The sequence below is a fragment of the Pyricularia grisea genome (genome assembly GCF_004355905.1).
Source record: "Pyricularia grisea strain NI907 chromosome Unknown Pyricularia_grisea_NI907_Scaffold_2, whole genome shotgun sequence".
In the NCBI taxonomy this organism is placed as follows: domain Eukaryota; kingdom Fungi; phylum Ascomycota; class Sordariomycetes; order Magnaporthales; family Pyriculariaceae; genus Pyricularia; species Pyricularia grisea.
In genome coordinates, this window is record NW_022156717.1 from 1,790,127 (window position 1) to 1,811,229 (window position 21,103).

A 21,103-nucleotide genomic window follows, 5' to 3' on the forward strand; every position below is an offset into this window, starting at 1 on the left:
ACCCACTCCGACTCCTCTTCTTTTCTTGCGTTTCGCACACCACCTACCTGCCTGTTTTTGTTATTTTTCTGCCCAGTCTATCCTCCATGAGCACACAAATTGCACTGAACACGGCGCAGCCACAGGCCTTTGGGCCTCGTGGACCGGCAATCAGGGTACGGCGATTTGGACAAAACGACTTTGAGAGATTTGACGAGGAGAATGCTGTCGGCCATCATCTGTGCGTCGGGGAGAAGACCATCAGCAAAGTCAACATCGAATGCAAGTATCGCTGGCGACAGTCCCAATGGGGTCTCATTGGCACCCAGAGCAGCCCCGCCGGCATCATCTACATGGACATCTTGTTCCATCAACCGGATGGCTTTTGGCTTGAGAGCGCGACTGTATACGTCACCATTGGCGAGGATGAGCACCTAACCTATGCGCTCGGAAAGCCCAAGAAAGAGAGGAGGTCTCAACGCCATGCTCACAGCCCAGAACAATACAGACTCGGAGACCTGGAATACTCAGTCCAGATGTCTGAGCACTACGGGCCCAAATTGCTAACCGGCACCAAGACCTTGCGTCAGGAGGTCAAGACGAGCGAATTTTTGCCGACGCTTGGTGTGATGGGCATGGCCGAGCTCGGTGGTGTCGGCCACAGATCCAGCTACGTCCAGGAACGTGTCGACTGCTGGAAGTTCCAGGGCAATGTGGTCAGGCCCCAAGGGCAGCCAGGTTTCCGGACATTGCGTTGGGACCTGACCGAGAACAAATTCGAACCCAACCAACCGCATAGCCCTGAGTATCATACCGCATTCGCTTTTGAGCACAGTAGGCGACCAATGTATATGCGTGTTGAGATAGAGGGGAAGCTCAAGAGCAGAAGCCAACGGATTTTCCATAGAACCTGCCACTTTTCATCCGCTATGGGCAACAAGGATAACTCCACTTTGACTCACATGGACCTGCGCAGACTTATGCCCCTCCGACGGCTGGACGAAGTCGCTCGCGGGCTTGATATGGCCATGCAGATGAAGAATTGTGAGAAAGTTCCGGTCCAAGTCCCCGGCCCAAGACCGGCTCGATTTTCCTCTTGGGATAGTTATCCCGCGGTCCTTAATCAACTGCCAGGAAAACAGGGTGTTCGGGCCGATCAAGACGAGGGAAGAGGAGGTTGTGTCGGGCCTCTCATCGAGGTCCTCAGCCGGCAGCTCAACAATAGCTTGAGCCCGAAACCCCCTTCTTCTGAAAGTTTGGAACTCGCAGAAGCAAAGGATGACTCTGATATGTCGACCTTCGACGATATAGACAGTCGCAGCCCAACTTTGGTCAATAGCGAGTCGCCCACAACAGCGGCAGCAACAGTTCCGAGCCTCCCCTACCAGCCCCGGGCCGCCGCCGATTCAGAGCTGCTCAAAAACACCACTGTAATCTGGATTCTGAGTTTCATGGCCAGCGCATCCCAGCTCTTCGGGCTATTCCGTCGGCTATTCTTCCTCGAGCCATGCGAAGCGACCAGGCAGCTTGACAAGGGCAACAAGAAAGCGACACCATGTCCTAGAATCGTCGAGCCACAGGAGCTTAAGCAGCAGGCTTGTGACTTGGGGCTGGAGAGACCGATCAAGGGGATGGAGTCAAATTTGTCATGGATGAGAAGTATGGAGGATCGAGAAAATTCGATGAAAGGCACTTCTCATAATAATTCCAGTGGTGTTCAAATCTGAGAGCTAAATGAACTGGATATGAGGAGTTAGTGTTTATAGACTGAAACAAACGGCAGGTAAACAGGGCGGTGATGTTGATGTGACCAGCTTGTTATTAAAAACAAAACCGCAATGTACAAAATCCAAAGTGCGCAGGCGTCATTTGGCCTGCCGGAACATGGGAATAGCTAGTGGATCCTTTCGTCGGATGAATGCCGAACTTGGCGATTCCTCTCAAAAGAAAAAGGCCCAGGTCGAGGGTTTTTGTGACAAGCAGTACTTTTCCAATTGGTGACGATGTTTGTGGAAGATTACGGTAGGTGCAAAGAGCACAGGGAAGGGGCAGCCGCAACAGCAGGCTACCGCGTCTGACCAACACGCCTAGAGTTGGGATTACAAGGGCTACACGTGGAGCTAGTTCTTTCAGTTGTCGTGCTCTCCGCTTCTGCAGCCCAAGGAAGCCAACCTTCCCGCCTGCTCACTACACGGTTGAGGTCAAAGCATCAGACGGAAGTGTCTTCAATTACAAGCACCGAAGTATTTGTATCAACGTAAAAAATCTTCGAATTACGAAGCCTCGATCCACAATCCAGGGTCAGTATTGGAGAACTCCAAATTCTGGGCTCCTCGAGCGATACATGTTCGTATCCCCCATCAATCTATTAATCTTAATCTTGCTCGACAACTGACGAACGATGGCTTGTCAAGCCATCGTCGATTTCCCTTTAGCTCTCCATCATATCTTAGTGGCGGAGAATCATTGCAAACTTGGCAGCTTACTATACAATCTGGGATCCTTGCTCCAATCCTCTCCTTGATATTCCACGTCTTTGCGGCCTTCTTGACAGACGGAATCGGCACGAACAGAGCTGCAGGCCTACCTCTTGAGGATCAACAGGATGGCCTAGATGGCAGGATGGTAACTTTTTGTTTCTTTTTTTGTAGCAGAGTAATATGACCCGATTACAGACATACTTGGCGGCATGCACATCCTATCCATATGCTTACATTAATCAGCAGGGATATTGGTCAAACTGTGTTCCGTCGCCAGGTTTGTCGGAAATAACAGCAGACCCAATCGAGTGCGCCGAGGACATTCAACAAGATCAGGTGGCGTCTTGTACGTGCGGCTCCTTTCCACTTTGTGCGGGCCGCATTCGCATTTTTGTTATCTTCCCCCTTCTCTCCCGAACATTCCTTGGACCACTACCATCAACTTCCCCGTGAAAGCGGAATTGATTTCCCTCGCAAGTGGCCTATCTAGCGTGCTCAGATCAAGTTTTAGCTTGAGTTCAAGCGCCATGGTTCTGACTTGGGACAAAAGATGGAGCAGAACATTTGCCATTTTGACGTCTTTTGCGTCTCTGCTTCAAATTTCGAAATGCCAAAGTGATAATTATGAGTGGCGTTGCAGTTCTTCATTTAAGTCTTTGCTTACGAAGCTTGTTATGTACTCACTGTAGATATATCCTGGCTTTATCATTGGAGGCAGCTCGACTAGGTCAAAAACAAATATGGCAATAGATGGATTAAACATGGTATGCTCCCATCTTTCGACATCAAGAAGTCACCTGTTCCTCCAGAAGACTCCAGGGCGTTGCACGCGAGAGCTAACGTGGCCGATGACTTGATCCTAAACAGTGAACGTAACCATGGTGATACCACTCGATCGCTCATGGGAAATCTCAGACCTCGACAGGTCCTTGGACGCCACCATGAATGAAGGGTTCAGTCCGAGACACAAAATTGCACTGTGGCCAAGCGAGGATGGGACAAAGCTGTACACGTGGGGTGGAATCTCCATGTCGAACGGTATAAATCTACGTTGGAATTAATTCTCCGCGCAGCTTCGCCTTCACACCTTCACACCCAGGACAGCGGGGGAACCCGAGAGCTGTGGGCTGTGGAGGGGATAGATGCATGCGCCCGTGGACACGTCTTCACAGCCCAAGATCAAACCAGGATGCTAAGATCAACCAGAATAACTGCTTCCCAATCAAAAATTACTCAATTTCCGTGCGTATTTATTAGCTGGAGAAAATGGCCTCGAGGATTATCAAGCCTACAGTACGATGACCACATCATTTGGAAAACTTGGAAGACGTCCCAACCATGCCCACTGCAAACGGATGGATGTTAGTCAAATTCCATGGGAAAAGAAGGCAAGTTGCAATCGCCCAGTCTCGATCAACGGAAGCTTACACGGTGCCGCGCTATACATCATCCCAAAGTCTCTACTTTGCCGCAGCTTCCTCTTCACTAGATTTTCGTACCTAGAATGAGCAACATGCATCGACCAAGTGAAAGAAAAACAGGGACAAACTCAACAACTTACATCCATTGACGCCTTCATGGATCTTTTCGGCATGGGCCACACCAAACTCCCAGATATGACAGCACCACAGAGCCACCAGTATATCGAACTGGGCGCGGGTCATTGCCGCTGTCACAATCAGGCTGTGCTGCTTGTCATCTTTATCATCATGCACAAGGGCGATAGTCTTATTCTGCGCGTCCTTCCACTCGCGCCCGTCGGTCGTGAGAATGGGCGCGGCGTTCTTCACAAACGTCGGCAGCCCAAACTTGCTCGCCGTGCCGGACGGATCAACTGGCAGGGCGCTCAAGCCGGTGGTTCTACGCGACAGCAGCGAGCGCGTCTTTTTCAGCCCCACCGCCGCGGGACCCGACACCCGGCTGCTCGCCCGCTGGATGTGGTACCCTGGGGATTCGGACGGCATGCTGTACATGCCGCCCGCGGGGGCTTTTAGGTGGTGGAGTTCGTAGATTAGCCGTCCCCGGCCCGAGCTGTCGATACGAGAGAGTTCTACCTTGGTGGTGATGGCGGATAGGTCTGAGATGCCCAGGCTGAGGCGGTACAGAGCAGGCGAGTCGGTAGTAAGGGCGTGGATTGCCTGGCCGGCGAGGACGAGCGTCGTTGGAGCCACCATCTCCTGGCCTGTAGGGGGTGTCGTTTGGTAGGGTGGGAGGGTTTTGTCGGCTGGCTCTTGGGTTTCTGGTGAGAGGACTGGGTTTTGGGGCTCTGCGTTGTGATCGGGTAGGGGCTTGGACCCTGCTTGGTCGGCTAAACTGCTACCTTCTGGCATCTTGTCGTCGGTGATTCAGTCTCGCCTTGAAATGGACAAGTCTGTGTAAGTCAGGCAGGTGAAAAAGTTGCGGAAGCTAGAAAGAAAGAAAAGGAAAGGAGACTGAACACAGCACAACGCAAACAGGATTCCATATAGCTTCTCTCTCGGTTTATTTTGGTAAAGTGAAAACAAAAAGACAAAAATGGGAAACATGTTAAACCACATGATCCTGTGGGGTTGAATGGGGGCTGTGTTTATGATGGAACCATGTTTCCACATGCAGGTAAGCAGCGCCAAGCACCAAATGTTCCAACTGCCCTTTGCTTAAACATCTGTGCTAGTTAGTGTCTGCGTTATGTTTTCTCCCTTCAAAGTATATAACATACAAACCCCGGTTAAAAAGTGTCTTGCATGTAGAAAAAGTCACCTCCGCACGAGGGTCCGAGAAGTACGTTACCGTTATAGGCCTAATGAAACTTTCGCCTATGTACAGTTGCCATATATCTTCTCTAATCGGGACCCACAGCTCTCACTTTGAGTCGCAAAAAAAAAGAAGAAAAAAAAAAGAAAAAAGAAAAAAAAGAGATCTTTGTAGATCTGGGGAGTGACCATCACATGGAGATTGTCTAATACAACAGGGTACTGAGAGGCAGGCACAGCGCAAAAGAATAACGCCCAGACAACGCCAAGATCTGCGACTCGCCTACCCCACAAAGCGACAAGGACACCCGAACCTTCATCATCATCGCCTGCCGGCACGAAATCAGGTTTCCCCATCATCTAACCCCAACATTTTCTCGATCCGGCGGATTGTCCAGTTGGGCACAAAGAAGGCGCAGCTTGGACAACACACAAGCCCTGCGGTATAGCGCCAGTTTGCACAGCGCGCGGCAGCCCGCAGAGGAGAGAGTCTACACAGCGCCCGAGCAGCAAGCGGTCGGTTTGGCCGGCTTGTTGGTTGTTGGTTTGCCAGTGCGACAGAAACCACACGGGATGCCCAGGGCTGCGGGTGATGTTGAAGTTCAAAGAATCTTTATATCGGGGGATTGCGATGCTCATTCAACCAGCCAGGCAACTCACTTGCCCACAGCAGTTTCTCATCCAGGTGCCAATCGGGATGCTTGCCCAAACTGCGATGGAGCATTCCAGGTCAGGGTTGGAAAGTGTATTCCGTGACCCTCGGCCAATCCCTATCGCCAAAGAATTTCTCCGGCATCACCGGCGACCTGTATGCAAGCATTTCTGCTTCTGCCCCTGTGGTCCTGAATCCAGCAGGCCATCCCACATGAGGATGACGTTCCTGCTGTACTCGGAATAGGGCTAGTTCCAGTGTCCTTTGGCATCAAGCCCTGCGGCCAACAGCAGCCTTAATGAATACCCTTCTGAAGAGGTATTTCTACGTTGAGACTCGCGTCAGCCGACTCATTTGGAATATTGTTGTCAGCTTGGCAGTGGTTGGGACAAGAAATCCAATTTAAATGGAATGTTGCAGCAGGTTTGTCCCCACACAACGCCTGAATGTGGATCCGAACCCCCTGTGGCCCGTCCCGAGTCAGCGATCTCGGGGTAAACGGGCGGGCGTTTGAACCGTGCCAAACCTAAAATGTACCTCGACTTATAGTAAATACCCTTACCCAACCCCGAGTCTCGCCCAGATGCACACGATCATCACGTTCCAAGGGCGAAGATTGCGGAGAATATAAGGCCTGAGGCTGGTTGCAATATTAAAAGTTTGTGCAGGCCCGGGATCTAGTTGGGAATGACAAAAGGAACCAATTGCTCTGCTCTACAGCGGGTGCCTTCAAGGCCACATCCTGCTCTGGTTCGAGGCCAACCGCCGGATACAATAAGGCTTTTGGGTGTAGGAGCAAATTTTGCTTCTTTGCTTTTGGGCTCCTGTTGAAGAGTTGAAAGCGACAGGGGACCATGGTACGGACTACAGAGTCTGGGGTCGGCAAGCACTCCGCCTGCTCACTGCTCCATCATCCCCTGGTCTTTACACCTTTTGCACTTGAGTTTGGTCTTGGAATATTCGAGGTGGGTAGGGAGAGCTATCTGTTGGTCATTTGTTAAGGATACAAATCACAAAAGGATAGATGGAGCAAGAGCTGATTTTGTAACAATAGATACATATCCATGCTACCAGTCTCAGGTAGTAGTACGTACCAAGCTTGACCTATCTAAGTTAGCTCGATATTAGTCGAGCTGAGACATATGTCCTTCGTATATCTACAGATCACAGCCCCCCGATTGAGTTAGTAACTACCTACTTGAGGTACCTAGGCTGCCTAGGCCATTTTTACAATTTTACTGGTGAGCATTGGTGACGATATCACCAATCCCAACAGAACCCCCTACGTGATGCAATTAGCAATGATCAGTAGTGAGTCACAGGTGCTGGCTGCAGGTCCATTGGCTCACAACTTTCAACAAAAATCGGGGTGCGAACCCGCCATCGCTACACCAATATGCAACTATAAGGCGACCGAGTGGGTAGCCAGCTTGCCGGGTCTGAGGCCAGGATTATTATTACCTGAACTGCCTATTTTTAACTAAGGCTCTTCGACTTTTTATCGATTGTCTTTCCTTAAAGGTAGGCGTTTAATGACTGCAGGGAGCCCATGGTTCGAGATGATCGAATGTGGTGCGAAAGGTCCCTAGGAAGTGAGTGTCTTGTGTCTACGCAGCTGCGAGTATTATGCAACCAAATTACCTAGCCTTACCTCCTGCACTGCCTTACAGGGCAGCTACTAGAAATATTTTGCCAGATGCGATTGGCGAAGCGGAGGTATTGGCAGTCGCACTGCCACTTCCAGTTCTGTTAATACTACAATTCACTCCTACCTTTCGATTTTATTTTCTTCCTTTTCTAGGTAGCCAAGTAAATACCCTCCTTTTGTTTGCCAGTGTCACCACAAATACACCAAACAGATTTCAAACTTTGTATTCGTCTCTGAAGCATTTCAATCGATAATTTGTTAAATCGCGCCCGGAATACTCGCAAATCTCCAAATCTCGCTGGATTAGCCCCTTGCCCGGTCTGCTTCGGCGTCGCAGCGGGCTTGCAAGCACCATGCCTCTCGATCCAGTGACTGCCGTAGGTCTGGGAGCTGGTATCCTCCAGATTATAGACTTCACGACCAAGCTCGTCGATGCCGGTCGCGAAATCACACAATCTCTCAATGGGGCCACGGTCGAACACTGCGACATCGAGGCCGTCACCCGCAGCCTTGTTTTACTCCTCAGGCAGGTAGTGGGCTTCAGTGGTCAAGGAGTTCCTCAAATTCGGAGCCGATACACGAATGAACCGAAATTCTCAGCAGGGCTCACTCATCCGTCAAGCATTCGGGGAGTTGCTTTCCCAACGCGCTAAGGAGCTGGAAAAGATGATGCCACGGAAGGATAAGAGATTGTCGTTAAAGGAGAGGATGGAAAATTTTATCACACCTCTGGGGAAGCACGTGCCTTCCTCTCTGATGGATAAAATACCCCTTGGGATACTGGATAAGCGCGCCAGAGCATCGATACCCACTACGTATAATGTGAAAGCCTTGGGAAGAGCTCGTCACGACAGGGTCAAACTACCGGGGAGATCTGTTCCGATTACTCGAGACTTGGGGACGGGTTACCTTCCATTTGATGGGCGAGCCCAGATTTTAACAGTCGAAAACCAGGACAGGCTGGAAATTGGACCTGGCGCCCTTAGTATTCCTCCTGACTATGTTGCTCGCACGGGGGAAAGACCTGGGATGCCACCCACATCCGCAGTTACTCAGGACATGGGGTTGAGTTTGTCATCATTGCAACTGGGACAACCAAATGAACTTGTTCAAGGGAGGGTGCGTGACGAAGTAGCCGCGGACGAATTCGAGGGTGAATATGTCTAGGTCCAGGGAAAAAAGGTGAAAGTCACGACCTCAGTGGCAGTATCACAACCTCCTCTCCCGCTTCGCGGGGAAGGAAATGATAGACTTCAAGTCGGCCCTTTGGTGAAAGATAGATCAAGCTTTCAAGTCAGAGTACTCAAGGTACCCAAGATTCCAATCCGATGTTTTCGTGTGGTGTCGGTCGCGCTCAAGATCGACTAGGGGAGCTGACCGTCGGGAGCTATTTAGGCTTTTTTGTCGGCCACAGGTAGCTCAGGATATACAAAGGAGCAAGACACAGTGCCCCAAATGCATATGTAGGCTCGCATTATTACGCCGGACTATATGCGATGCCTGTGCGAGCATATCACAGGATCATGAATGACATCAGCCAGTCTAGTAGTAAGATGTTCAGGGTCGAACGACCTGAACATCTTTTTCCTCTTTAGCATGCCAAAAACATGATCGAAACCAGAAGAAATTGTCCACTACTTCAAAAAGTCTACCTTCAAAGCCGGCTTCTAGGGTGCATCGGTTTCGACCACCAGGCCATCGTCTACAAACCCGAGCACGAGGGATCGGCCCTGGACGTGCTGCAAAAAGACAGTACTATATGCTTTGATCTGGGTAATCTGCTACTCTATTTCGACACCTGCAGGGGAACTATCGGCTTTTTCCCGAGCAGAGGTCACTTCCAGCAACAGCAATCCCGAGAGGCCACAAATGAAGCACGTCTTCCCAGTCGGTGGTGTAGCCTTGGATTTGTCCGGATAGACATGGTTTTCTCAGAGCTGGTGTAGTCGCACATAAATATATCTAGGATGATGCTACACGATATACCCGACGTGTTGCCAGAAATTGTATTCAGGCTTGCGACTTTCGGATCATTCGAGACAGTCAAGTATAGCCTCGAGAGACCGGCCAGGCAGTACCCAGACATTTTATGTGCTGGGTAAAAGGGATCTCTATCCTCGAAAAGCAAAACTTTACCATCTACTCACTTCGGTCTGCAGATTGGAGATATCTATACCAACGGCGATGAGAAGTACTTGTTCCCAAAGCAGTTGAGGAAAGGGGGACTTGATTCCCACCCAAGTTGGCCCTGAAGACCTTAGCTTTGAGGTCCAGTTGAATGGACAACGTGTTCACAAGAAAATCAGCCTATTACTAGAGAATGAACAACAGATTAGAATATAGGTACCCTAGGGGTTGCACAAGGCCTATATAATTAGGGTGTCGGTGCTGAACAAAATTTGCTCGCCGAGCGTCCGAGGTTGAGGGAACCGCAGCAACGTGTATAAGGTCTTGTCAAAAACCTGAATGGAAACATGGTAGATATAGGGTGCTCCAAGTCGAAAATTAAGGTCTGGGGAAAGAAGAATTAAGCGGTGGATGGGTAGAAATTCCTTGCAGTAAATTGATTGTCTGATGTGATCAAGTGGAGCAGGCATGTAGGCGGAACGTTTTGCGCAGAAGGGTGAATTTACTGCAGACCATCTCGCAAACTAATAACTCTGTTTAATTCTCTTGACATAACTCTTCGAAAAATGTTTCAACGATTTAACAGAGCAGTTAATCAACAGGTAAGAGCAATCATTCCAGACTATAGTTGAGCTAGCGTGGGGCACATTCAACAAATAATTAAATCGGTAGCATCAGTGGTTTAGTGGTAAAATCCATCGTTGCCATTCTCTGGATAGATTCGATGGGCCCCGTGTTCGATTCACGGCTGATGCAACACCTAAGTTTTATTGTTCGATTCGTTTTGTAGGGCCTTCTTTTTACTGGCTTGCAAGAGTCTAAATTTGTAGACACTACTTGGCTGTCAACCTTTTTTGTTTTCAATCGAATTACTACCGTTATCTTTATGTTCAAGTTACTTTCAACAAAGCTTAAGTGCGTTTATAATATGGCCAATATGCATTGATGGTTTGCCAGCTTGCCAGGTGCTGTAATTTGTAAGTAGACCAACAGAAGATCGGACCCTAACCCAAGACATCCGACACCCATCCAAGAGGGTCGCATGTGCGTGTATGGTACATTGTACCCCACCATAACCTGGGTCCTACCTTACCTCACCTAGAGCACTTAATCACAAGCGAAGATCAGAGACACCATCTTCAACTTTGCGCTTGAAGTCGACCGAACTATTGTCGAATTTGTGCTGCCGGCAAATTTCTTTTCTCATTCCCATGCTGTGATACAGATCCTTCTTTGTTTCCACGTCAAATAGAGAAAAGAGAAAAAAGATCGAGCCTCGATCGGGACCGACACAACCACACCCCCGCCGTCAGCCATGGCGACCACGGCCAAAACCTCAAACTCGGGAATCGTGACCGACGACAGCGGCCAGCGGCACATCCCCGAGTCGACGCGCGCCGACGGCAGCACGCGCAAGGCCATCAAGATCCGACCCGGATACCGCCCGCCCGAGGACGTGGAGCTGTACAAGAACCGCACCGCAGAGGCGTTTCGCAACCGAGGCAAGGGCGGCGGCATCCCCGGCGCTGAGGGCCTCAAGGACGACGAGAGCAAAGACGCAACCTCTTCCGCCGCATCGGCCGCCAGTCTTAAGAACGCAAAGCGTCGCGAGGCGAGGAAAAAGGCCAAAGCCGCAGAGGAGGAGGCGGGCAAGACGGAGGAGCCTGCCGCTGCCGTCGCAAATGGGGACGCCAAGCCTGTCGCGGATGCTGTGGATCCCGAGGTTGAGAAGGAGAAGAAGATTCGAAATCTGAAGAAGAAGCTCAAGCAGGCAAAGGAGTTGGAGCAGAAGAAGGAGGGTGGTGGCAGCTTGCTACCGGAGCAGATCGCCAAGGTCATCAAGATCAACGAGTTGATCAGAGAGCTCCAGTCACTTGGCATTGATGCCGAGGACAGCAAGAAGGAGAATGGCCAGGGTGAGGCTGGAGAGAAAAAGGATTGAAGACGCAGGCCACCCCATCAGGGATCCTGAGCGCTATGCCTGCGCTTCGCTCCTCAGTATGCTACCAGCATCTTTGACGTCCCTTTGGACACCTCAAAGATTTAGCCTCTGCTTATCTTGTCCCTTTGATTTCAGGGCCCCCTTCCACAGTAATTTGCCGGGCCTGACATATATGGGAAACTTCAACAACAATTTTGACCGTTCCGACAACTTTTCCCTATACAGTTCGGCTATCTGTCTTGAGTCAACAATTCCTCAATGAGACCCCGGATAAACCTGATCGTCGTTACGTCAATCAATGGGCAAGATAACATGGGTCTTGGCGAGGCTCGATTGACTGCCGATATTCAGAGATTCTGGGCGTGAAATCAGAGCTATTCGCGACATAATTTGTGATGACAGACCGAATTAACCAAGGCCGAAAAATGTACAATTTGCAGCCAGCGCCAGGTTTCCTGACTTCAGATGCTTACAGGCTATACACTGTATGTACCTGGTGGTCTGCACTAGCGTATGCGCCTCATCTTACACTATATGTACGGACAAAGGAAAAGAGCCCTACGAAAAGACAGGGGCTCTTCACCGAGATTTTAACCATTTTCCAACAATTCCACCCTACTTGATAGCCTCCCGAAGTCATTTCGCCGTAAATCGTATGCCCCATGCGTACCCAACAAAATACCCAAACAGTCAAAGGAGCAGAGGAAAATGAGAAACCGGGGTTGCTGCTTGCCAATTATCCTTGGCCTCTATACTTGAACCGCAGGATACCAGCCACGGTCTTTGATGTTTTCTGGAGGCAGCGTTTGCTTCGTCTGCTAGCGTTGAAATAGTATGTTATCCAGGACTGGCGACTGCTGCCACCGTGGTGTAGCAAATGTGTCGCGCATGAACTCGATGAACATGTCAACGTCACGCACGGTGCTCATCGGGCCAAGGCTTGCACGGACGACACTAGATTTATCGGTCCGAAGTCAGCTTTGCTTGCATACATGACTGGGGAAGAGGCAAATGCATGGGTTTCTTACCCAGTGGGCAACTGGTTAATGAGATCATGACTGCCAGAGCCGCAGTGGTGTCCGGCAGAGAGGGCTCTTTCTAGCTCCCATGGCTCGTATTCTAGGGCTGTGAACATGCCACCAGGGCAGCAGATGCCTGTGAAGATTGAGATACTAAGTTAGCAAGTCCTTCATCAAGTCGGGGTGACCAAAAAAGTTAGGTTACCAAGGATGACCAATAAGACTTACCACCAGACCGGATGTATATGCCCTTCCGGTTCGCTAGCTCCTCGACCTGGGAGTATGGGACGATGGAACCATCCGCTTCCAGCACATTGAACGCCACCGTCGGTCCTTGCTTCGAGGAGTCACCGAAAGTTCTCGCGCCATCGGCACCCTCGACATAAACTTGGACCACTGGCCCGCCGTTGGCGTGTCGCAAGCCCGCTAGGCCACCGTACAGGCTGGCCACGAGTCTGGAAGTGTGTCGCGAGATGTTTTCCATGCTTCCGTATAACCGTGCATGAACTTCGATCGCCTCCCCCAACGCCAGGATGCTGTGGAACGGCAACGTGCCGTCTTCGAGCCCGTCGTGGATCTGGTACCGCCCGTGCTCAGACTGATGTTGATGTTGGTCGTTGGCCCCTGAGTACGCGACAGCTTCGCGCCCTTTGCTCCTATGCCAGGGGCCACCAACCGCCGACACCATGGTCACCGTCCCGCCGCCAAAGTACTTGCGCAGCGTCAGAATATGGCCCGAGTCGCGCCGCACAACTAGCGCTCCAAGGTCCGGAAAACCAAAGATTTTGTATAGCGACAGGACCGTAAAGTCGGGCGCCGCATCTGGTTCTGCAAACACGGCCGCCATGGGACTGGTCATTGCCAGTGCCGCCGCATCCAACAAGCTGTAAGTGTTTGCGTGCGGCCGCGATCGCCGCAGTATCCCAGGCCACGCCAGCGACAGCCGCCGGCCCGTCATGTTGGATTGTCCGGGGTATGCGAACAGTCCCAACCCGCCACCTGCGGTGCGCCTCCGCCCGCCCCCCTGGTATGGCCGATGGTGGTGCCAGTTTGTGAAGCCGTCGTCTGCTGGCATCGATCCGCCGAGCCAGCGCTCAACCTCGGCGTCGCTCATGAAGCAGCTGGCCTCGGCGCCGGCCAGCTCGCGCACGCCGACGAGGCTGGTGTGCGCGTCCTTGTGGTACCCGTACCAAAAGGTACCACTCCACGTCTTTTCGGCGAGGTCGCGGAAGGCGTCGCCCACGAGTTTGATACCCGCCGTGGCGTTGGCCACAAAGACGAGGTCGAAGTGCTTCGGGTCCGCGCCCAGAAACCGCAGCGTCCGCTCGCGTACCTCGTCAACCATCTCTCCGGATATCCGGGCTGGCTCGTTTGCCGAGTGTGGGTTACCATACAGGTTGTTCATCATCCTGTCCGCGAAGGCGGTTATTAGGGACCTCGCGTAGATGGTCGCTCCGCTGTGGTCGAGGTATACACCTGTTCGTATCGTGCAGCGCCCACTCGTGTGCCTTTCGTTAGCATCCGGTCGCGGTCATACTCACGCAAGTAGGATTTGGAGAAAGAGAAGAGACTGGTCAGAATTTACCATTACTCATTTGCGGATACTCCCTCTCCCTTATCGTCTCAACATCCTCACTATATGGATTTTCTACCTGGCTATAGGGGCTGGTGCCGTTGACAGCTTGGATCGCGGGTTCGACAGCACGGGTGTGAGGGTCCCTTCGAACTTTGCATGCCGGAACGTGGCAGCTCTGTTGACTACCGCTCTTTGGCCACATGTCTGGCGGCGTGCTTGTGGTCCGGGATACGACAGGGGATGTTGCAGCAGCGTGAGATCTGAGCGGGAAGCTCCGTGTACTAAAAGCTGGGGTAGACGGACAATGTACAGAAGGAGGCATATTTTTTTCTTTGTTTCTTTTAATCTCCTGTTTTGCCGCTTGCAGAATAAAAGGTTTGGGGCTTGTTTCAGCGCATAAGCTGTATAGTATAAGGAGAAAGTGGGATGTGATGTTCAAAAGAGTGTGGGTGGTGGGGATACAGAAAGAGGTGTCTGGCGTGTCTTTCCTATATGTGTTGACGAGAGCCAAGCAACTATGGGAGACGGCAGGATGTACCGATATGGGCCAGATGGTGGTCAGATCCCAAATAAGCCATTCAGGTGATGAAAGATGCATATTCAAGGGGGGGTGGTGTCCTGACTTTTATATGTCAAGAACAACGATCCACAAAGGATCAGAAGATTGTCGTCATGATTTACGGAGTAAATGCTCAGTACACGAGTTGAGGAGGGAAAGGTTTTATCAGCTTTTTCTTGTTTTACCCATGCAACGCCAGAGAAGGAGGGCAGCATTCAGCTCGCTGAACTTGTGTAGATTTCCAAGATGTCTTCTGGCTCGGACCTTTTGCGAGCCAGGACTGACGATCACATCACCATCAATATTCCTCTCGGAGGCTTTTTTTTTGTTTGGCAAAAAGTCGTAATACACTCCCCTCATCTGCAAGGATCGGAAACCCTACACCCCCTAGTGGCAACCCTGCCTTATTCTTTCGGAGGACATACTGGCTTTTTAAAAACACACGACCTTTGTCACGTTTATGGTCTTGGCGATGATAGCGGTGGGCAAAAAAAGAAAAAGAAAAAAAAAGTAAGAAAGAGCGCCATTCGACCTCCCATTCGCCTAACTGGCCCCTTCATTGGCTCCGGAATCCCGGCAGCTCGGACAACGAGACAGATACGATGAGGTGGAGGGGGGGTTCCCCTAGCTGGAAGGAGGCAAGAGAGAGGTGAGCTATTGGAGGGCTATGTTGTAGATATGTAAGCAGCTGAAAATCTTGGATTGCCGATGAGGGCTACTGTATGATGAGATTGATGACTAAACCCCTTGGTATTTCTAGAATCTCTAGGGAGAAGAAGAGAGGGAAAAGAAAAAGAGTCACCGTTGTTTGGACTCGCTTCCTCCCGCTACCCACTAGGAATAGAACTGGTTCTAGAATCTAGTCTAGTTCTAGAGTACATTCAAGGGTGTGTTCTTTTTCTCTTATTCCCTTCTTGCCAAGCAGGCAGAACGAAAAGAATAAGAAAAAGATAGCGACCCTATCCATATAGTACATGTTTATCTCAAAAACCACGAAACCCATCCCGAACATGGTTGTCACGCAATTTAAAACCTTCTTTTCTTTCTTTTCGCAGCAGTCGGCCGCAATGCACTTTCGGGACAACCATTCCATGATGCATCCCCACTTGCAAAGTGCTGATGGGGGGCAAGGAAGGCGGGGAGTGGTCATCATGGCAAAATTAGGTACCGACCCTCCGAGAATAAAGCCTAGCCTGTCATAAGTTGCGGAACCCGCTCTGATGGGGGTGAGGGGGCCTAGATTTGAGAGGGAAGAGGTGGGGGGACAGATTTTAGGGAAAAAAGAAAAAGAAGAAGAAAAAAAAAAGGGTTGGTATGCAGATGCTGTGCGGCAAGTGCGGGTTATAAATCTTGCATGGCATGGATATCTTTTTTGGGGAAGGGGAAAGAAATTGGTTGGATGGCTAACGTGGTTCGCGCAACTTGCCGACCTTTTCTTTGAGCATTTAACATGCTTTGCAAGCAGTAAAAAAAAACAAGCCTTTTGTTTTATTATGTCTGGGACGCGGTTCTTCTTGAGCCGCAGGAACCGGCAAGTCCCTTTTTTGTTGACGTGATCAATCACCATAATAATGTCTTGCAACTGCTCGTCCCCGATATGTTTTAAGTCTCTTTTTTTTACCCCCTGTTGAACTTCATGTGATATAGAGACAACTATTTATTTTCGGGAAGATGGAACAAAAAGAAGGCTATCGTTTATTATTTTCAAGTCTCCAGTTACACCACACCAATACAATTTACGACTTTGCAAGAGTATCACGACATACGCTTTTCATTTTGTTTTATTTTTCTCATATCGGCCCTGCTTTTTTCCTTACACATGTTCTTCAGCAACCTTGCTTGGCTTATAGCTTGGTATGAAGGATGTGTCATGCATGCCTTACGTGCGAAAAAGCTCGGGATCCCGGAGATGCCCACCTGACAGCGGCCCTCCCACCACACCCAACCGGTGATATTTCGAATGGCTGTGAAGCGCTTAAGGTTATCAACCACAAGGAATCAAGGGACCACTCTAGCAGAAGAAGCAGATAAAAAGAAAAGAAGGAGCAGAAGAAGAAGAGAGAGAAAAAAGGGCAAGAAAAGCCGAGGTAGGCAACCATTCCCATCGTTTCTCAGATTTTGCTAGAGTAGATCCGCCAGATTTGGTAGATCATCCGCTTTCCAACTTCTTTGTGAGGGTTTTTTTTTTCTCTTCTTCTTACGAGGATATGCACTTTTATGTGTAACCTCAACTTGATTCGATAAGTATCGCCTCGAGAACAGCTTCAACGAATGACAAGGTCCAGATGCGATTTTCATTTTAAACTAGACAAACCCATCGGATGTTGTTCGTCCCACACAATGTTGTACAAAGAACACACCTCTTTTGTTTCTTTTTTTTTCTTTTCTCCTCTTGTTCATCTCGAAAACCAAAAATCAAGGCCCGTCTTTCCCACCCGTAGCGGCTTTTATGCAAATGATTGGATATTGGGCTGATTGAAAGGGGGTGGGTTGCGAACATATTGCACTTTCGATCTCATCTATTCAACTGGAACATATGATTGGGTGGGTCCTTTGGTATATCTCATCTCAAAGATCAAGCATTGGATCAGGGGGGATGGATGGATGGATGGTTGGTTGGTTGGTTGGTTGATAGGGGGCGACTCCCCTTAAGACGAGCGACGGGAGAGCGTCATCGCCACGGCATGTTTTTTATATGTATGTTGTAAAATATAATTTTCGAGATCCAAGGTGTACAACGAATCATGTGCCAATGATTTCTTTTGCAAAACTGGTTCTGGTATATTAGAAAAGCGGACAAAGGACCATTGTAGCAGAACAACCGAACAAGGACCTTCTTGAGCAAATCAACATACAGAAGGGTTCTGGTGAGAAGAGAATAAGAAACAGGGTGGTGACACGGGAGAAGAGTCACGATGGATAAAAAAAAAACAAGATCCGCCCTCAAATCGGCTACCTACATACCTACAAGTCGCACAACCAAATTCAGGTCAACGCCAACGCCACATTTTGCGGAACTGGCTGAAGTGTGACTTGGTTGAAGGGAAATATAGCTTCGCCTAGTTAAGGCGAATCAAGGCGAAACTAGCCACCTAAAGATCAAGGGAGATGAGGATGACGAAGACGCCAATCGCATTGGGGCCATTTATTTATCTGGTGCCCCAAGTCATTCCCTTGTCATTGGGTTACAATTCGAATCCTCCCCCGGAACAAAGAGAAAAAAAAAACTTCCGAAAGAACACGGAAAGAAAGCCCCGATGACATGCTTCCGATGACATGCTTCTGTTTGGGACAAAGTGTGATGCTTTGCCTGCTGGTAGAGGGCTTTTTTGGGATTCTTCATCGTCACCGAAACGCATTCGGGAGGTAAAGCTTGCGAATTTAGGGGGTTTTAAGTTGATGCGACAGCAAGCGTTGTTTTCATAGTGGTTGTGTTTTCGCAAGGTAGACCGAGAAGGTTAAGTGAGTTGCCGAGATGAAAGCAGTCATCCGTCACTTTCCTCCTCAATTTTGCTGTTTAATGTGCAAAGCTCAACGTTCTAATTAAGAAAGTAAAAGTCTTTTTTTGTGCGTCTTGGCCTGAACAACCGCTCGACGTTGGGAAAAAAGTGCTCAGACATTGCATCAGAGGGGTAAAGGTACAAGTGTCGTGGCATTAAGGATGATGTATTTAGTTCTAGATGGGGGAGGGGGGGTTTGTTGGTAGAGCAAGGATGAAAGATCCGAGACAGGTGAGGGGATCACTAGTGACAGATCATTCAAACGGTCGGGGGTTTCTGGGCAAAACCAACGCACGGTGGTTGGAAAGGGAAAAAAGAAGAAAGAAGCGTGGATTTGATTCATTGCTTTTGTTCTGTTTCTTCTATTTGTGCTTTTGCTATACTACTGACCTCGTAATTAAGGGGAAACTCAGCATGGCATTTGTCTTTCAATAGACCTGATCAAAAATAGATAGTCACTAACCTAAACCAAGCGCGACGTAACTTATATTGATCTTAGTGTCATTCACCACGAATTCTCAAACACTCGGTACCGGCCGTCCCCGCCAATGGATCTCGGCTGGTTCCGATTTTTCCATACTTTGGATTGGAATGGTACAGTTGTTTGCACACTTGTTCAAAATTCCCTCTACTTTTGCTTGGTGTTGGCCTTTTTTTTTCACAACGGTTCCAGGCAAAGATGACGTGCCCTCCTCCTTCCAAGAAAAACCGAGTCTGCAACCAGATCAGACCGACCGGCATCTCTTTGACAGCTGATCGCCCTGTCATGACCTGCAAATCTACTTTGGTAAGGCAGGCATGTGGTTTGGCCCAAGTGTTCGGACGACCGTTGGGCTTCTTGCGTCCCTTGGCGCATAGCCTGGTTGGCCAATCCATCCGAACCCTAGCGTCTTTTTGAGAGCTAGGTAGCTAAAACATAAACCCACGAGGAAGACAGAAAAAAAAAAAAGAAAAAAAAAAAAAAAAAAAAAAAACTCCATGCCGCACGTTCCTGGAGCCAAGTCAATTGGCAGTCTGTGTTGAGTCGGACCACGTCAAAGAACACCGAGAGGAGCATCAAAAAGAATGCGCGCTGTTCGCAAGTATTACCGCGGTAGAACAAAAAGAAGAAGAGCAATATGATTCAAGGGGGAAAAGGAACAAAAAAGCTTAGAAACAAAAGTTTACTTTATTGTCAAAAATTCTAGACTAAGTCCAGTCTCGGTATCTCCCATCTCTCCCGGGTCAATCACAAACTGAACTCCAGAAGCCGTGCGCCAGAAAGCTATGTGCGAAAAAATTATGATTACAAGCCTTTTGACAACAGAAACGAGGGAAGAAGAAGAAAAAAAATAGTGTCCGTATGCACACCAGGTAGTAGGCTATCGGCCAAGGCGAGTGAGCAGAGTACCAAGAAGAAGTCAAGAGTAAAACAAAATAAAAAACCAGAAGCATAAAAAAAAACAAAAGAGACTCCGAAACGCCCCCCTCTCTAATGCAGAGATTGCCCCCGTATGTGGTATCATGGAAACAGGAAGCAAGACGCCTCAATATTAAGTCCGACAAAGGGCCCCTAGCTGGGCTACCGTGTCAATTGCTCATCATTACATGAGAGCAGCAGCTGCGGCGGCGAAGAAGCCGGCCATTCCAATGCTGAGCTTGGCTGCACCGGCATCGACTGGCAGGGTGCCCGTCTGCGCAGGTGTGGCTCCGGTTCCAGAGGCGTAGCCCGAGCCCGATCCGGCGCCAGTCGGCTTGGCCTGGCCGGGCGAGCCGCTCTCGCGTCCCTTGAGGCCCTTGCGCTTGAAGTCGGCACAGGTGATGCGGGTCTTGTTCGCGTAGTGTAGAACGAAGGAGCGGTTGCCGAAGAAGGCGCCGATGCCCTCGTGGGTCGAAGCGAACTTGTCCGTGTACGTAGCCTCGAAGGGGTCCGACGTGATTTCACCGTGCTTGCCGCTCAAGTCACCAACCTGGCAAGTCTGGGGGGCAGTCGCGTTGCATACAGGGGTCTCGCCGCGCACGAACGGATCCAAGTGTGCGAGGGTTGCGGTGCAGTTGCCTCCAGTTGCGGGATCAACGTGGAGATGGTACTCTGAGTGTGTTCGTTAGCACAATGAGTTCGCCAAAGTCATTGAGATGCAGCTCAAAAGACTTGATATTACACAGGTATAGACTTACTGAATGGACCGCCCTCCTTGGGCAAGTTGGAGAATTTGACCGTGAAGACGACACCAGCGCCGTCCGCAGCGGCAGTGGCGCTGATGGAGCCCTTGACATTTCCTCCCGCTGCGTAGGCCGATCCCTTGGTGAAAGCGGTCTCGGGCAGCTCGGCCTCGTACACGACGCCAGCAGGGTTGTTGGTCACGACTTTGGCATCGCCAAGCTGGCCGGTGACCTCTTCAGCGTTGATGCCCATGACCGCGGTGGCCAGCACAAAGGCGACTGACTTGAACTGCATCTTTTCTACTTTTGTTGCCGTTGTTGTACTCGTTGCAAACGAGGGTATCGGTAAAGGTTGAAGAGAGATAAAGAGAAAGTCGATTGGAGGATTTTTTTTTTTTTTTACGGTAGGTTGGGGTTGATCGTCCGAGCGAGATGCTGAAAAAGAAAGATTAAAAAAAAAAGAAACCAATTCAATCCTAATGTTCTGGTAGTGGATCAAAGCGTTCTGATGTGCGCAACAGAAATCAAGCCTGGATTTCTGTTATTGACAGGATGTAATGGTTGAGTGAATGCGGTCTGAATGATAGAAGGAGGCCCGAGGTGGAAGCACGGAGAGGGAATGGACGTTTATAAGGTGAAATCCAGACGGGACTAACAAACGTTGGACAAAGAGGGAAAAAATAGAACCTTCAGGCCGAACGACACGGGATGAGCAAGGCTAAGCAAGGAAGGTTCCACACATGTTGG

At 49.8% G+C, this 21,103-nt stretch overlaps 7 protein-coding genes across 8 annotated transcripts; 4 read left to right on the forward strand and 3 right to left on the reverse strand.

Annotated features, from left to right (window-relative positions):
- Window positions 1–86: 86 nt before the first annotated feature.
- On the forward strand, window positions 87–1,706 carry PgNI_03105 (uncharacterized protein; the record flags this gene model as incomplete). Its single annotated transcript, XM_031123159.1, has 1 exon — window positions 87–1,706. One exon carries the CDS (start codon window positions 87–89, stop codon window positions 1,704–1,706), a length of 1,620 nt encoding a protein of 539 aa, XP_030985440.1.
- A 491-nt stretch (window positions 1,707–2,197) lies between these two features.
- PgNI_03106 (uncharacterized protein) lies at window positions 2,198–3,053 on the forward strand (the record flags this gene model as incomplete). 2 transcript variants are annotated; one of them, XM_031123160.1, is made up of 2 exons in its annotated part: window positions 2,198–2,325; window positions 2,394–2,544. In XM_031123160.1, coding segments are annotated over 2 exons (279 nt in total), but the record flags the coding sequence as incomplete, so codon positions are not given. The 2 variants fall into 2 exon arrangements, with proteins under 2 accessions (XP_030985439.1, XP_030985438.1); XM_031123161.1 differs by lacking the exon at window positions 2,198–2,325 and adding an exon at window positions 2,706–3,053 and having other exon boundaries at window positions 2,522–2,634.
- A 410-nt stretch (window positions 3,054–3,463) lies between these two features.
- Window positions 3,464–5,123, reverse strand: PgNI_03107 (uncharacterized protein). The gene is made up of 3 exons (XM_031123162.1): window positions 4,021–5,123; window positions 3,888–3,944; window positions 3,464–3,804 (listed from the first exon to the last, which is right to left on the reverse strand). Exons 1-3 carry the CDS (start codon window positions 4,787–4,789, stop codon window positions 3,767–3,769), a joined length of 864 nt encoding a protein of 287 aa, XP_030985437.1. The 5' UTR covers window positions 4,790–5,123; the 3' UTR covers window positions 3,464–3,766.
- A 2,721-nt stretch (window positions 5,124–7,844) lies between these two features.
- On the forward strand, window positions 7,845–8,144 carry PgNI_03108 (uncharacterized protein; the record flags this gene model as incomplete). The annotated part of the gene is made up of 1 exon (XM_031123163.1): window positions 7,845–8,144. One exon carries the CDS (start codon window positions 7,845–7,847, stop codon window positions 8,142–8,144), a length of 300 nt encoding a protein of 99 aa, XP_030985447.1.
- A 2,606-nt stretch (window positions 8,145–10,750) lies between these two features.
- On the reverse strand, window positions 10,751–14,477 carry PgNI_03109 (uncharacterized protein; the record flags this gene model as incomplete). The annotated part of the gene is made up of 4 exons (XM_031123164.1): window positions 10,751–12,514; window positions 12,589–12,715; window positions 12,808–14,055; window positions 14,165–14,477. The coding sequence occupies 4 exons, from the start codon at window positions 14,475–14,477 to the stop codon at window positions 12,379–12,381; spliced, it is 1,824 nt and encodes a 607-aa protein (XP_030985446.1). The 3' UTR covers window positions 10,751–12,378.
- PgNI_03110 (uncharacterized protein) lies at window positions 10,934–11,560 on the forward strand (the record flags this gene model as incomplete). The annotated part of the gene is made up of 1 exon (XM_031123165.1): window positions 10,934–11,560. The coding sequence occupies one exon, from the start codon at window positions 10,934–10,936 to the stop codon at window positions 11,558–11,560; it is 627 nt and encodes a 208-aa protein (XP_030984140.1).
- A 4,719-nt stretch (window positions 14,478–19,196) lies between the features above and the next one.
- Window positions 19,197–20,938, reverse strand: PgNI_03111 (uncharacterized protein). The gene is made up of 2 exons (XM_031123166.1): window positions 20,372–20,938; window positions 19,197–20,285 (listed from the first exon to the last, which is right to left on the reverse strand). Exons 1-2 carry the CDS (start codon window positions 20,649–20,651, stop codon window positions 19,798–19,800), a joined length of 768 nt encoding a protein of 255 aa, XP_030984141.1. The 5' UTR covers window positions 20,652–20,938; the 3' UTR covers window positions 19,197–19,797.
- Window positions 20,939–21,103: the final 165 nt, after the last annotated feature.